At 32.6% G+C, this 16,416-nt stretch overlaps 1 protein-coding gene across 2 annotated transcripts; it reads left to right on the top strand.

Annotated features, from left to right (window-relative positions):
* The first annotated feature begins 7,656 nt into the window (after positions 1 to 7,656).
* Positions 7,657 to 15,865, top strand: LOC114268189 (ASC1-like protein). 2 transcript variants are annotated; one of them, XR_003631169.2, is made up of 7 exons: positions 7,657 to 8,046; positions 11,681 to 11,910; positions 12,031 to 12,186; positions 12,418 to 12,603; positions 14,230 to 14,414; positions 15,033 to 15,115; positions 15,423 to 15,865. XR_003631169.2 is itself a non-coding variant. In XM_028209300.2 (7 exons), exons 1-6 carry the CDS (start codon positions 7,909 to 7,911, stop codon positions 15,062 to 15,064), a joined length of 927 nt encoding a protein of 308 aa, XP_028065101.2. In that variant the 5' UTR covers positions 7,723 to 7,908; the 3' UTR covers positions 15,065 to 15,101; positions 15,423 to 15,865. The 2 variants fall into 2 exon arrangements, 1 of the variants encoding a protein (XP_028065101.2); XM_028209300.2 differs by having other exon boundaries at positions 7,723 to 8,046; positions 15,033 to 15,101.
* Positions 15,866 to 16,416: the final 551 nt, after the last annotated feature.

Below are 16,416 nucleotides of genomic sequence, written 5' to 3'. Positions count from 1 at the left end.
CGGGTACATTGTTGTTGAAAACTCCTTCTTAAAATTTTTGTATTGTATTTAGTTCAATCCCGAGTACTTCACTTATTCCGGAGGGTGTGAAGTCGGGTTCGGAGTGTCGGGAGTGGAGCTGGAAAATTTCTAGGCTGGAGGACCAGAGCCGCACGTACAGGGGCTTGGGCCACACGTGCGGGAGGTGAGGCTGCACATGTGGAAGCAGGGGGTTGACCTGGGTGCATACTGAAATAAATGCACGAGAAGCATCAAATGCAGGAGAGGGAGGACCGCACATGCAGGGATGAAGGCTGCACGTGCGGGAGGCATGCTCCGCACGTGCGGTGGTAGATGAGTCCGAAATTTTTGCTTTTTCTTCTCTTTGCGTTGATTGTATCTTACTTTTGTTGTATCTCTCTCTCTCTAAAAACTCTTTTCTCTCCCTTATCTCTACATTTCCTACACCAAACAAGATCAAATCCTTGATCTCTTTAAATCCAATAGAAATTTGCCCATAGTTTCTTCGTCAAAGCTAGATAACTTCTCGAGAGTTTCATTGTGTGCGGTGGAGATCAAGTCTCCACACCGTTGATTTGTGGGTTTCTTCTCTCTTCTTCTTCAAAGCTTGAGGTAGGGGATTTCATTGAGTTATGTATATGTTTTTACAAGATTATGTTGATTTGGAACTCTTTTGGGTAATATAGGAACTTGGTTTTGGTTTATAAATTGTGATGGTTTCAAAAAAATGGGTTTTATTCCTTGTTTTTCTTGCAATAAATAGAGAACTTGACTATATTATGGAAATGGGAGCTTTGGGGAAAACATTTCTTATGAGAGATGGAGAAATGTTTAGTTTTGGCAAAAACCTAGAAATTAGACACTTTGTGAAAGATGTTGGAAATTGTGGGTGTTTATCTATCACCGTGTTAAAATAAAATAATTATTGGAAAATTTCTTATTTTACATGGCAAAAGGTAAAATTTTCTTGTAATATGAGAATTGGGGGTTTTGGGAGGCTTTACCCAAGATGTAATGTAGCTATGAAATGGATAAATTAGTGAGGATTGTAAGAAGTATGAGATTGTTGGCTAGTCATTGAAAAACTTAGATGAATATATGGCTATGATGAGAAATAGTTTTAAAAAGGAGAATGAGTGTTGTGATTATCATGAGAACCTTGCATGGAATGATTGAAAAATGGATCATTTGTGTGGAAGTTTTGTGAATAGAAGGATGTTGCATCGCATGATTAATTCTTGCATTGCATGGATAATAGTTGCATCATCATTTCAAAATTTTGCTTGTTTTAAATATTGAATTTGGGATTTGAAACCTTATATTGAGAAAGAAATATTGTGAAATGAGATTTGTTGTAATATTTTTGGGGTAAATACGTTGGTAAATCTGGATAGGAGGTGTAGATGAAATTGATTAAGTTGGCCTGAGTGTCTGGGGTAAAAGACTGAAAACACGTGCGAAAGAGGTACCACTTTCCTTCCGGTTAGTAACCGGTAAAGTGGGGTTTTGGTAGTGCTAGTTATGCCTACTTGCAGACACCAACCTAGGGATTATCTGAGTCATATTTACCGCCACTTGAATTAATTGATAACTTTAAAATTGTTGAAGATATCATAATATCATTGAGCATGATGGTTTTCAAAAGATAAGAAGAATGTGAATTTCTTTCAAAAGAGCATAACATGGCATATGCATTACATTCCTTAAGACTTGTATAAAATGTATATACTTTGTTAAAAATTCTCTACTGGGTTTTATACTCACCCCTATGAGATTTTGGTGCAGGAAAAGACGTGGTGAACCTGCCAAACTAGGGCATGGATGTATGTATTGAGAGTACGAGACTCTATTTTGTTATGATTGTAATTTTTTGCAAGCCTAGGGCTAAAACTGTTTGGGTCCGAGAGACAATTTTTGTATAACCAGGCTTAAGCCTTGGAATATGTAAGCCCTTGAGGGCATTTTATTTATTTTTGGATTTGACATTCTATATGCTATAGATTCATGTATTTGCTATCATTGAATGTATATTTCGCATGTGGGACTTTTTTGTACAAACCTTAATGATCAATGATATGAAGGTTGGAAAATTGCTATTATTCCTTTAATGAATATTGGTTGATGTACCTAAATTATATTGGAAAATTTTGGGGCATTACAAAAACAATATCAAAGACAAAACATATGAAAACCAAAAAATTCAAAACAAAAGTTTGACAAAATAAATCAAACCAAACACTATAAATTTCTCTTTTTTTAAATCTTTTTTCATTGATCTCTAATTTTACACAAATTATTCACAAATTCCTTTCAATTTTTATGTGAATTTAATAATCTAATTAAAAAATAGTACATACACACAAAAATGTATCACTAAACATCTACAGTATGACCAATTATTTAATTATAAATAATTAATATTATATTATTGTAAAACATTTCACATATTACTTTTATGTTATCTTATATATGTCAATGTGTACATATATAAATATATGGAAAAAAAAAATATAAATGTAAATTTATATATGTTATTGGATTCATACATTGTCAATATGTAATGCTATATTATCATCGGATACTTTAATTTTTTAATATGTATCACTTTAGTAATATAGTTATATTTGCTAGGAAAATACTATGGAATTGTGTATTGTTCTCCTATCAACTTATGTTCAATACATATACACATACATGTCATACAAACAAGTGTGCACAATAAACATTTTCAATAATAAACCAATACATTGCAAAATACCTCTATTACGACAATAATTGTACTTTCGTTTTTCCCTCACAAAAAAAAAAAAAAAAAAATCACATTATTAAGGAAAAATGAATTTTGAACAATATGATATCGCCTCAAATTCTAACTCGTCAAAATATTTTTATTACAATGAGTTATAATGGTAAGCAAGAGAAAAAAAAAAAAAAAAGAAGATGATGAAATAAAAATTACAGAAAATCTATTGCAACATGCTCTCTATGTAAAGTTGAACAAGCCGAATCAAGAATTGTTCTATTTGTTGTGAAGTTCAAGAAAAATAATGTATCTCATGTACACAATTTAGTCAAATTATAAGGAAAAAATCAAATGATGGTCAAATATTATCGCAACAACTCAATAATGCAGAAAGTAAGTACGTCAAATAAAAAGTTTTGATCAATTTTTGTCATTTGCTGATTACTTACAGATGACATAATAAATTATGTAACTTGATAGTTTCATGAAAGTAATCCTGCAAACACTTATAAACATGTATCTATAAATATCGTGAAAACAATTATGAAATTTTTTTATTGATCGAAATATTAAGTTATAATATCATTCCATTTTCTTAAAAAAATTATTCCACATTTTCTACATAAATGAACATATACTAATGGCTAGTGTTATATTTTTCATCATACAAGATATTCTGGCACAGGAAACGAGACTCAATAACTCTTGATGTATAAAAATATATTATATATTAATATTAATGCATTCTTATACCAGTAGTATGCAAAAAATATGCAATAGACATAATAGATTCAATGAATTTGTATTATGAGATGAATTATTAAAAAAATTGTATAATTGTACAATTAATTTCTTACTTTTAAATATATTACAGGTACAAATTATGAAAAATTAAAATAAAAAGTTGATAGAAAAATAAATTTCTATCTTGGCCAATTGTATTTGTAATACTTGTATCTTGGTCAATTTTTAAATTTAGTTTTTTTTATGACCCAAACTTTTTTAAATACTTGCCTTGTTTCTTCTAATTGAGGGTTGTAATCAATTTCTTTTTTTCGCTCTTCATTTTAAAACATATGGTAGTTGATGTCAAAATAACAATATCAAATTTTGAAGAGTTGTCAAAATTTAACTTGAGCACTGTTAAATATCAAATGTTTTATAACATATTTATATCACTAAGTACGTGCTATAATATTATTTTCCTTCGTTATTAATTTTTTTTTTTTTTGAACATTTCTAAGGGTAGAAATAGGTGAAATATTTACATAAAAAATTTAGAAAAATTACATTGATCTCCTTGAGATTTGAAAAAAAAAAAAATAGTGTTACAATTTTGACATAATTACATTTTTTTTTAGTAAGGCTAAAGTGACCAAACTAATAAAAATAATGTGAAGAAATAAAAATAAATAAGAAAAAAAAAATATTTCAATATAAAATAAATAACAATATCATCTTTCTATCCCTATTACTAATAAGTTATTGACCAAGATAGAAGTATTATGTGAAACATAACTTCAAAGATTCCAATGTAATTTTTTGTAAAATTGTAAGATTTATTGTATTTTTTTCAAACTTATAATTTATCTTAAAAATCAGGCAAGGTTGGTCCTAAGCAAAGGCAATCAAGGCAGTAGGGATGGCAACGGGCTAGGGCGGGGCTGGGAATCACACTCCCTATCCCCGATTCCTGATGATGAAAATTTCCCCATCCCCGACCCCGATTCCCGACGGAAAACCTATCACCGTCCCCATCCCTGCCTCCTAACGGGGATCGGGTTTCCTCGACCTTAAAAATTCCCCGGACAAAAAAAAAAAAAAAAAAAAATTAAACAGCAACAACATTATCATCAAACATCAACAACAACATCATCAACATCACACACAAAAAGAGATCTGAGTAGAGAGAGAGATCGGAGCAACAACATCATCATCAAACATCATCGACATCACACACACAGAGAGATTTAAGCAGAGAGAGAGAAAGAGATCTGTCGTGGTAGAGAGAAGAGGAGGAGGAGGCGACGGCCGGTGCGGAGAGAAGAGACGGTCGTTACGGTGGCACGGAGAAAAAGCGACGGTCGCTAGGAGAGAAAAGAGAGAGCGATTCGGTGGTTCGGTACTCTCTCTCTGTGTGCTCTTTGCTCATCTTAGCTCTCTCTCTCTTTCCTCTCTTTCTCTCTCTCTATTTCGGTAGTGTCTCTCTCTCTCTCTCTCTACTCTTTTTGCTCACTGATTCAGAGGGTTAGGTGTATATATGAATAGATATAGGGGGTTTATATATGTAATTTCAGCTCGGGGAAAGCGGGGCCGGGGTTGAAAAACATATCACCGTCCCCAGCTTGAAAATTATCAGGGATTCATTTTTGAATACCATCCTCGGCCCGTCGGGGGAATTTTTGGGGGAAAAACCATTCTAATCGGGGTCGGGGGTCAGGTCCCCATCGGGCTGGGTTCAAATTGCCATCCCTACAAGGCAGTCACCTCATGCCTCCAAATTTGGACAAAATTTAGGACCCTAATTAGGAATAGGTATTATGCTATTTTATTTTAGATTTATGTCAAAATTATCTCAATATTAATTCAATTCATTTATTTTTATGTTATTGTATGATATCACTTTTGGTTTGTGTCCGATTAATGTTTCGTGTTAATACTTTTACTGTTAGTTAAAAATACCAAGTGTATGGTGAAATGAAATTTTTTTTCACAAGTTTAATTTTATGAAATTAATCTTTACTAAATAAAATTATTCATAAAATGTTTGATTTCAGTTCAATTATATTTCCTTATTAAAAAAATAATAAATTACAACCTATTATTATATTTTTTTTTTTATTAGAATGACTCTAGATAACAAACTATATATATCTTAAATAAATAAATAGCAGATTAGTCTAACGTGTTAATTTCGTATAAGATTTGTGTGGATATTAGAAACAAAATATATATATATATACTTATCATTTTATCCAATCAATTTATTTATTTATTTTTTGAAATTACGTGTAAAGGGCTCAATTTCAAAGGTTCGCATTTGGCCCTCTCACAGCTAGCCTTGAAATTAGGATAAAATTTATTTTACCCCCTTGTTGTTTGTAGTTGGAGCACTTCACCTATTTATGGCTTAAATATAGGCAGAAAACTTGCATATGATTTTGGACCAAAATTCAGTTGTTAATTTCAAACTATAAATGTGAAATAATTATAATAATCTCAAACTTTATACTTTTTTTGTTATTTTCTTTTTCTCTCATCTCACACACATACACATAATTTTTAATTTCTAATATTAATTCAATCAAATTACAATTAATCATAAATTCTTAATTTTTATTATAATTCGTAACTTTTTAATCTAATTTTAATTTAATTATATTTTAAATCACAATTAATCATAAATCCTTAATTATTTATTGTAATTCCTAACTTTTTAATTTAATTATATTTTAGATTATAATTAATCATATATCCGTAGTTATTTATTATAATTTTTGACATCTTAATCTAATTTAATTTAATCATATTTTAGTTCAATTCTTAATTATTATTTATTTTTTATTTTAAATCAACTTTAATTTTAGGGCAAATTACAAGCACCCCCTCGAGGTTTGGTAAAAATACAGATTTCCCCCTGAGATTTGAGAAATTATAAATTGCCTCCTGAGGGTCAAATTTTCATAACAAATTAGGAAAAATTAAGGAGAGAATCTGTATGAAAATAAAAACCTCATGGGGCAATTTGTTATGAAAATATAAACCTCAGGGGGCGGGATGTAATTTCTCAAACCTCAGGAGGGAATCTGTATTTTCACCAAATCTTGAGGGGATGTTTACAATTATTTCATATTTTAGATCAATCTCTAACTATATTTTTCTTTTATTTTAATTAACATCCTAATCTTAATTTCAGGTTTGGAAAATATGGGGATAAATATGTCTTTTTGTTATGTTAATTTAATTTAATTTTTTTTAGAAGACTAAACCCATTCTAAAAATTGGTGTGTATGTGGTATATCTTTTGTTAATTTAGATGGAAAAAAACTGCCGTAACCCTTGTGTCCAAAATCATATGAAAACTTTCTAATGATATTTGAATTACATCTCAAACCACACTAGAACAAATGGAAATTTGTCTTAAAAATTATTATAAAATAATGATAAAAAGTCGATCATACATACATACATTACTATTTTAAAACACCATTAAATGTTATGGAAAAATATCATAAAAATGAAAATTAAAAAAAAGATACAAATTTATAAAAGTATAACACTCATTTAATCAAATTAGTGCATAAATCATATGTACTCGCTTAAATTTACAATTACTTTCCTAACTTTTCGTCCAAATTTTGCCACATGTTACCCATCGAAGAAAAGTTTGGGAAACAGCTTCCATCCAGTTTGTAAATGAAAGCTCGACCCTCATTCTCAATTCAATAATTTAAATGGTTCAATGTATAAGATTCGTCTAATACATTAGTCTTGTAAAAATCACGTTGATCAGACATTAATAGTCACTTGATTAGATTAAATTTATATTTAATTTATTTTTAAAATTACAATTGTTAAAATAAATACAATCTGATCAAGTGACTATCATATTTAATCAAAATGATAATTTGTAAGAATAATATATTTAATAAATTTTATATATTAAACTATTTGAATTATTAATATTAGCCCAAAGTCCAACCCATCGTAACCCAATAATACGGTCCAGCCTGATTTTGAGAGTGGAGAGAAGCTATTGTCAAAAGTATTTGAAGGATGACATGAAATCCTTCTGTTTTCTTCCTAAGTTGAGAACACCAAATTCCATTCAACCAAGAAGTCAACCTCAATCATCAACCTCATAAGGGCAATTTCGTCAATCAACAAAAACAAGTGGCATTTCTGCAAAAAACACAATGAACAAGCCCAGTTTCAAAAAACCAATTACAGTAAAAAATTGGTGCCTCACATCTCGATTCGATCTGTCTTTCTGAGCCTCAAAAAAGCCTTTCCTCCTCAAGCATGGAGAGTCCTTGTGTTTAGTGAGAGAAAGTGTAGAGAAAGAGAGAGAGAGAGAGAGAGAGTGCACATGTCTCTGCTTCCATATTGGATCCACAAGCTCTGATTTTTTACACATCTCTGTTTGGTTACTGAGAAAAACTGTAATGGGTCTGGCTGAGTTGGTGCGTTTCATTGATTGGGAGCAAGAATCGTACCCAGAATACGAAGATTTCATAGTTCTTCCCTTCTTTGCTCTGTTATTCCCATCTGTTCGATTCTTTCTCGACAGATACGTGTTTGAGGTAATTTACATCTATACACAACACTCTTGATTCAAATGGGTCTTTGATTGTATCGTTATTATATATATGTTTCAGATATATATTATAGCTTTGAGTGTTTTGAATGAGTGGTTTAATGCTGTTTTTCTTTCTTTTTTTTAAACTTTATTGTAGCATTTACACTTGTTCTCTACGGTTTTGTGTGTGTTTATGGTAATACTTTTATGGGTTGTTTTGCATTGTTGTGCTGTACCCATTGCATGGTTGTAACGGTATAGAAATAGTTGGTGTAATTATGTTGAAGTTGAACATAGTCTTGAACTTTGGGAATTGGCTGTGTGGTTCATTTGTTTTGTTTTGTTTTGTTTTGTTTTGTTTTGGGTTTTTGTTTTTGCATAGTTTGATTGTGCTTGTGTTAAAACAGACTTCGTGTGTGTCATGACAGTTATTTGAATTCGACTTGATAACTATAGCAGTTATTTGATGCTTTGAAGCAATTAGATCTGAGAGAACTATGACAAATTAAAGCCGTTATCATGTTATGGTTATAGATATAGTATAGATAGTATGGATATGTTCATGTTATCATGTTATTAAGCTAATTTATCGTAGGAAAGCATCTGTGTAGTATAGATACATTATAGATAGAATAGATATGTTCATTGAGGTCATGTGTTTCTTTATACTGGATTACATGGGACTAATCCCCTGCTAATCTAGGGGCATTCTGAACATGAAATAACATAAGTAATCCTAAGTTATTGGTAATCATCACTAGACATGAACTGCATAGAGGAATGACCATACCTAGAAGATATTATGGTCTTATAGCTCTCTAATCGAGACTCCCCTAAATCCCACTGTTTTGTATCTCAGCCCCCTAATGGGACGCTAGTCCCCCACAATGATTTAAGAATATGTTCTTGAAAGTTATAATTGATTTGGGAACATGAATTCAACTTGGTTTTTTTGGTTAAGAATGTTTATCAAAAATGCTATATACCCAAAAAAATTTCCTAGAAAACTACCCTAAATTTGAAATGAGTGAATCAGATTTATCATGGATATGCCCTACACCACAAGTTGTTTTAATCTTTGACTACGACTACATTGAGATTTTGCTTTGGGTAAAAGTTATGGGCACAGCATTTCTCATTGCTTATATACATTCTACATGATTTGGAAGTTTTCACGAGTCTATATATTAGTTTCTATTGGACCAGTGGAGATCAGAATATGTGTTTTAATTATTTAGAATGGAATAGGGCTTCTTTGTTTACGATGTTTATATTCTTCTCCTTTGCACTTTTCTTCTAGGTAGACAATTAGTCAAAGGTTTGTTCTATAAATACTCTGCTACCCCTTTAATTCCTATTATTTTTGTATTCTTGTTATTAAATGGCTGTGTTCCTAAATGATGTTGGGAGTTCAACTCATGAAACTAGCATCCTAATAATCAAGAAGCTGCCGTCTCCTTAATCTGGCAATATTTCTTTTATCTATCATCTTCTGTTCTTTTCATGTGCTGCGCTCACTAAGGTTATCGTGATGGTTCACTAAGGTTATAATGGATTGGACATTGAATAGAGATTTGTGATGGTTCATTAAGGTTATCATGTTTGTTTGTTTGTTTGTTTGTTTGTTTTAAAATTTATTTTTTATGGAGAGTATTTGGTCTGCGAAGTACATCAAAAAAAGGAAGGGAAAAAAGAAGGAAAAGAGAAAAAGAGAAGGCGGATAGGTAAGATTATAAACTAAGAAGAAGGATCAGGGAAAAGAGAAGGTATAATTAACTAACATCAACTATGGAACTCCTAAGATCCTCACCTTAGACTTGTAAAAGCTTGATGGTTCAGACTGGGACCATTCTAGATAACTGAAGATTTCCACAATTATTTTGACGCATGAAGGACAAGTACTATTCATTCTTCAAAAGGTTGAATGATATGCTATTTGCCATAGAGTAGGAAGATTGTATTTTTAGCAAAGACTATAACTTAAATCAAATTCAATGGAGATTTTCATTTTCTTATCTAGAGTTCTAGATATCCCTTTGCAAATAATTTCAAAGATTAGATCCACCCTTTCTAGCACCCTAATTAAAGTGGCCAATGCTAGGTTGTGGCATTTAACTGTAAAGTTCAATAACTGACTACTGTTAATGGAAACTTTGAAGTCTAATTAAGAAACACTAGTTAATTGCACAAAGCCTTTTTACTTTTTTATGCTTTAAATTGGTCATAAAACTTATATTTCATTTTTCACTATATAGCATGTCTTACGTTAACTCTTAGTCTGCAATCTTTTCTCATGGCATCATACCTGTTATTTATGTCCTCTTCCTTGTTCTATATTACCTCAACTTGTTCTATAGCCCATCCCAGGCTAAAATAGCCAATAAAACAAAACACTCCATAACATCACTCTCTCTATTTTTTTGCACGTCTTTTCGTAAAAAGCCAAATAGCCAACTAAAATAGCCTATTCTCAAACGGGGCCTTAGGCCCCGTTTGGGGACTTACTTTTTTAGCCAATTAGCCAAAAAGTTACTAAATTAGCCAAAAAGCCAACAACTCATACCAAAAAGTCAAAGATTCTCTTTTCTCTCTACTTTTTGCATATCTTTTCGTAATTAGCCAAAAAGTCATCCCAAACATACAAGTTTTTTTTACCTACCTTTTTAGCCATATAGCCAAAAAGTTACTAAATTAGTCTGTTCCCGAACGAGGCCTTAGTGTGATTAATAGCACCATCTAACATTACTACCCTTGTGTTTGTGATTTGGAAATGGTACACTTTCGTAATGCCATTCCTAGGGATCCAGATAATTTTGTATTTCATTTATGTTCTCAAATCTCAAGCTCATATAAAAATGAAATAAATCTTATAAAATAAAACTTGAAGTGTAAGAAGAATGAGGTTTAGGGCCACTCCACATCCGGAGACCTTTGTGTTTATGATTTGGACGTTGTACACTTCTGTTCCTAAACATTGAGTCCAGGTAACTAATTATTTCATTGACATTCTCAAATCTCAAGTCCATATAAAAATGAAACAAACCTTATAAAACAAAAGTTGGAAGTGTGAGAAGAATTAGGGTGAGGGTCACACCATGTCCAGAGACAATGGCAAATAGGAAAGATGTATTGCATGCTTTATCATGGTCATTAACTTGCATGTTTCCACAACTGTAAACTTGGGTCATAGAAGACAATAATTTAATAAACCTCATCTGGTAATGAAAAGACATGGTCTTACATATCAAATAGCTAATCTCATTCTAACTTCTAAGCAAGGGATTCAGATAAACCTATATCTCTGCACCTTAAGGATGTGCTAGGATCATGGATTTGGGTGGGGATTTGGAAAGGGAAAGGAAAATGTGAGGGAAATGCAGAAAAAATTTAACTTATATTTCATTGACATTTCCCTTGCCTTTTTCTTTCCCTTTCCAAATCCCTACTCAAATTCACGATCCAAACACAGCCTAAAAGGCACATTGTATAACTGTTACCTGTTTATGTCTTTCATAATAATCAAATGTGAATAAGCCTGCTCTGAAGCCTTGGGAATCATGTTTCAAACCTCCCAGATTCTATCCCCCTTTTTCTTCTAGCTCTATAGCTTAGTTTTGAAATGGATTTTCATGTTACAGAAATTAGGCAGACGAATTATATTTGGGAAAGGACAGCAGACACTGGCTGTTGAGACAGCCGAGAGGAAAAAAAAGATACGGAAATTCAAAGAATCGGCATGGAAATGTATATATTTTCTTTCAGCGGAGATTCTGATGCTTTTCGTTACTTATGATGAGCCGTGGTTCACTAACACAAGATATTTTTGGGTGGGCCCAGGAAATCAGGCTTGGCCTGAGCAAAAGATTAAGTAAGATTCGAAATATTGTGCATTAATGATTGTTTATTCAAGCGTCCATATTTTCTATTCTCTGTCCAAGATTTTGTCCTTTTCTCAAATTAGGTCAGTGACTGTTTGTAAAATATTCAGGTTGAAACTGAAAGCAGTCTATATGTATACCGCTGGATTCTACACATACTCCATATTTGCTCTGATTTTCTGGGAAACAAGGCGCTCTGACTTTGGGGTGTCAATGAGTCATCATGTTGCAACTGTCATTCTAATTTTGCTTTCTTATATATTAAGGTATGCTTGAGATGAGAGAGCTTAACTTGTAGCTCATTAAATTTTTCGTATGCAATAATCGCAAGAAAGTGGGTTTAATACCGACTAAGCTGCGAAAAGTGGCCTGACCTAAACTCATTAATATAAAAGTCTTTCTCGAATACTATTTGAGTGCACTCTCATTTATCAGGCTTTTAGAAACTAAGGATTTATTATTATGTAAATTTATTTGCTTCCCGTGTCTTCTTGCAGGTTTGCTCGTGCTGGTTCAATTATTTTGGCTCTTCATGATGCTAGTGATGTATTTCTGGAAGTAGGGAAGATGTCTAAATATGGTGGCGCAGAAATGCTTGCTAGCTTTGCGTTTATTCTTTTTGTTTTGTCTTGGATCATACTTCGCCTCATTTACTTTCCATTTTGGGTCCTTTGGAGTACGAGGTTAGCATACATTGATTCACACATGTAATTGGTTGTCTAACACTTGTTATTTCTTTGGCCCAATAGTTTACATGGATTAGGTTAACATCAAAATGTGAACCCGAAATCTTGGTTTCCATTCAATTAAAAATCTTTATAACTAAAAAGGAATCCAAGGAATGAATTACTGAAGGAAGCAACCATGATTTCTGAAACTTAAATGAGTTTGGTTTTTTTGACAATGTTTTTGAGCTTCAGATTTATCATTCTTGAAATATGTAATAGCTTAGTGAAGCTTGTTGTGAATAGTAGTGCATTTAATTTGTTTATCAATTAATGTGTGTTTATGTACATCTTCTGGATGTTGCAAGGTTCTAATGGTAAACTCTTTTCTCTCGTAAAGAAATTAACTATTCTTACGTTCTTGAGAAACTCTACTGCCTAATTAGCTATGAGCAATTGGTTCATTAAAAGAAATATATTTATGGAGGGTATGCAAACCTTCAGATATGGTACTAGTTATTCAGATGTTGAGTACTGAATTTGTACAAATATCCATGATTGCTAGGTTGTAGTTGGCTGTTTAACTGAAATGAAACACTTAATCAGATTAAACATGTGCCTTTGAGAGATGCTATATGCAATCTAAGAGCATGGACACTCCAAGATGGGTGTTACACGTGCCGGACACTGAATATGGACACACCACGTGGTGTCAACATTTTTAACTATTATTAATTAATTTTTTTTTTTTTTGTAGAACACGTTGGGGGCATTCATGGACACATGTGTCTGTGTCTGGATACGGCTCAGTACACTTTTTGAGTTTTTTTTTTTTTTTCTTTTTATAATTTTAGAAAGTTGATTTGTGGTCAAAGTCAAATATACAGAAACAAAGAGGAAAAAGGTAGAAAAAAAAATAAAAATACGCCCCTATATACTTTGATGCCTCTCATATCTTCGTGTCCTAAATTTATATTCTCGTACAGCGTAAATCAAAATATATAAAAAAAAATATATATATATATATTTTTTGTTTCCATATCCCCGCTGTGTATCCTATTTTTAATAAAAATCCTTGTGTCCTGTGTCCAAACCTTTGTCTGTATCTGTGTCTGTGCCTGTGCCTGTGCTTGTGCCTCTGTTTGTATCTGTGTCCATACTTCTAACGTCTCAACCTTCTGCTCTGTGTAGGGTACCCTGGTTCAAATTTTTATCTTTCACTACTCAAAATCCTTCATTTTCTCAAGCTTGCTGGATCTACTCAAGCAGGCATAATTTAAGACCATGCTCGATTTTGACTGCCATTTGTTGCAATTGTTTTCTTTGTTCTGCCATTTATACTGGTTATGAAGAGTAACTGTCTAGATGATCTACGCAATTTTCTATCTGCTCTTTACTTTACTTTGGATATAGTTTCGCTATAGTCCTGGCCATTAAAGTTTCTTAGCAATAACACATTTATGTGTTAGTTCAGCAGTGACTTTTAAACTTAATGTTGCTCACATCTCGTTTTGTGGTTTCTTTCTTTTAATATTGTGGTCATATAAATTGCATTTTATGAGTATGTAAGCATTATGATTGAGGGGCTTATACTATTATAAATGTTATTTATTTTTACAAAATGTCATTTTCTCTATATGGCAGTTATGAAGTGCTCCAGACCTTGGACAAGGAGAAGCACAAGGTGGATGGACCACTCTGCTATTACGTGTTGAATTCTCTTCTTTATTGCTTGCTTGTTCTTCACATTTATTGGTGGGTATTGATATATCGGATGCTTGTCAAACAAATACAAGCAAGAGGCCAACTTAGTGAAGATGTTCGATCTGGTAAGTGAATGATAACTCAGACTTTCTTAACACTGTTAGTAACTTAGATGGTTTGTGATCTGAGTACTTTCGCATAAATGGGAGTGGAATGCAACTAGAAAAGAGAAGAACATTTTCTAACAATGAGTTCTGTGTTTGATAAAATTCATACATGATAGAACTGCTGCCTCTTTTATATTTGACAATGCATGAGATGGTAAATAGTCATTGTGAAGATATTATAAAAGAAACTTGCTCTAAAGGCACCTTCCACATGGGCATTACGTTAAACTAATGATTTCACCAGGGTGGTTGGACTGGCAAAAAGCAGGATTGGGTTCACAGCAATATGACTTTTGTGTTTGTCATATTTCATACTTGATACAAACTGTGAAGTCCTCTCAAACCTGCTTCGTACTATACATCAAACTCATAATTCAATTTGCTAAAGGACTAGGCAGATAACAGCTCATGTCAATACACTGCCTTCCCTAATTGGATAGTTTGGGGTGCGTTTTCGTTTTGTGCTCATTTGAATTTGTTAGTGAAATTGAAATTCAAAAAATAAAAAATTCCTCCGATCATGAACCTCTTTTGTGTGTGTGTGATCGTTTATTGAGATTTTCTCATCTTATGCAGATTCCGAAAGTGAAGACGAACATGAAGATTGATCATTATACAGATTTGTAGACTGCTTGATATGTGGAGGTGCTCTGAAATTTGTAAGAATGCATTTGAATGTTTCATTGAACAAATGGTATCATATCATTATCTCACCAATATTATAATTTGAAATGTAAAGTGAAGTTGTATTTCAGGATCCTAAAATCACGTAATCTTACTGGTCAGATTAAACACAGGACATGTTCACGTGCCACAAAAATTTCAAAGGGATTTAAAATCTAACATGAGGATGATCTAATTTCCATGGAATCTTCAAATGCCCCGAAATTGTGCATTTTGTACTTGTATCGTTCTATCTTCTTGCTTGGATTGAGAGAAGTACATTTTTCGTTATTCCTTTTGCAGGTAGAGAGCAGTCAAGGTTTACATGTTGTTAAACGCACATCCAATGTTAAGATCAGATGTGTATATTAATTCAGGTAAAGGAGGGTAGCAAGTAGAGAGAAGGCTCATTTGCGATTTGGAAATTTTGCTCATGTGATTCATCATGTAAGCTTCTGGGGAATTAGAGTAAAAATTGTTGTGAAGAATGTTCATAATTGTATTGCATTTGTATTACTTATCCTGTAAGGATTGAGTTTGGTGTCTTCATTGAAATTATGAGGCAATCATTTTTATTTTTTATTTTTTAAACTTTTAGGTTTGTTTGGGTCTCCCTTGTTACCAAAGGAACCTTGGTGTAACTGATTTTTTGAACCTCTTCATCCTCCTTGTAACTTTGGTGTCCATGACTGAACAGATTTACCCTGGTCAGATTCGTGTCACTTTAAGTGCTGCTAGTTTACTAACTTCCATTTTTATTGTGTTTTTGGAACTTAAGGCTGTGTTTGAATGTTGAATTTGTGGATGGATTTGCACGAGAAAAAGAAAAGGGAAGAGAAAAAGGAAATCTAAGTAGAATTCAAATCCACAAATCTAAATATGGATTTGTGTGTGGATCTTGGTTGTGCGGTCCATTATGCTGGTTTACTTCACTTCTCTTTTTCCCTTGCCCTTTACATTTTCCTCCATAAATCGAGGATCCAAACACAGCTCAAAGTGTCTACTGCTTTTTGTGAGTGGTTTCAATTTTTACTAGGGTTGGTGCATTTTGTTACTTTTTGTCGACTAGTTATAGTATGCACTCTGCAAATATCAGTCATGAAGCATGAAGCAGCAGACTGGATTCAGTTCGGAGTGACACTCCTCTCCAGTTTGTTGGAAAAACTGGATGGTGCACTCCAACTAAGAAGACATCATTTTGACTAATCAACGGCTCAAATCTCACCATTCGTCTGTGTAACGCTAGATGTAGCCATTTTTTGTTACAAAAATCATTGGAGCTGAGGCAGCTCTTTGA

This window comes from Camellia sinensis, chromosome 10, assembly GCF_055761805.1.
Source record: "Camellia sinensis isolate YWXY chromosome 10, ASM5576180v1, whole genome shotgun sequence".
Taxonomy (NCBI): domain Eukaryota; kingdom Viridiplantae; phylum Streptophyta; class Magnoliopsida; order Ericales; family Theaceae; genus Camellia; species Camellia sinensis.
Note: the sequence above shows the minus strand (reverse complement) of the source record. Positions and strands in the feature narration are given on the sequence as shown.

Bases quoted from the DNA above. Each gene is read 5' to 3' on its own strand.
- LOC114268189 (XM_028209300.2), top strand. From the start codon at position 7,909: ATGGGTCTGGCTGAGTTGGTGCGTTTCATTGATTGGGAGCAAGAATCG. The intron at 12,187-12,417 runs GTATGCTTGAGA...GTCTTCTTGCAG, and splicing joins TTGCTTTCTTATATATTAAG to GTTTGCTCGTGCTGGTTCAA. The intron at 12,604-14,229 runs GTTAGCATACAT...TCTATATGGCAG, and splicing joins TGGGTCCTTTGGAGTACGAG to TTATGAAGTGCTCCAGACCT.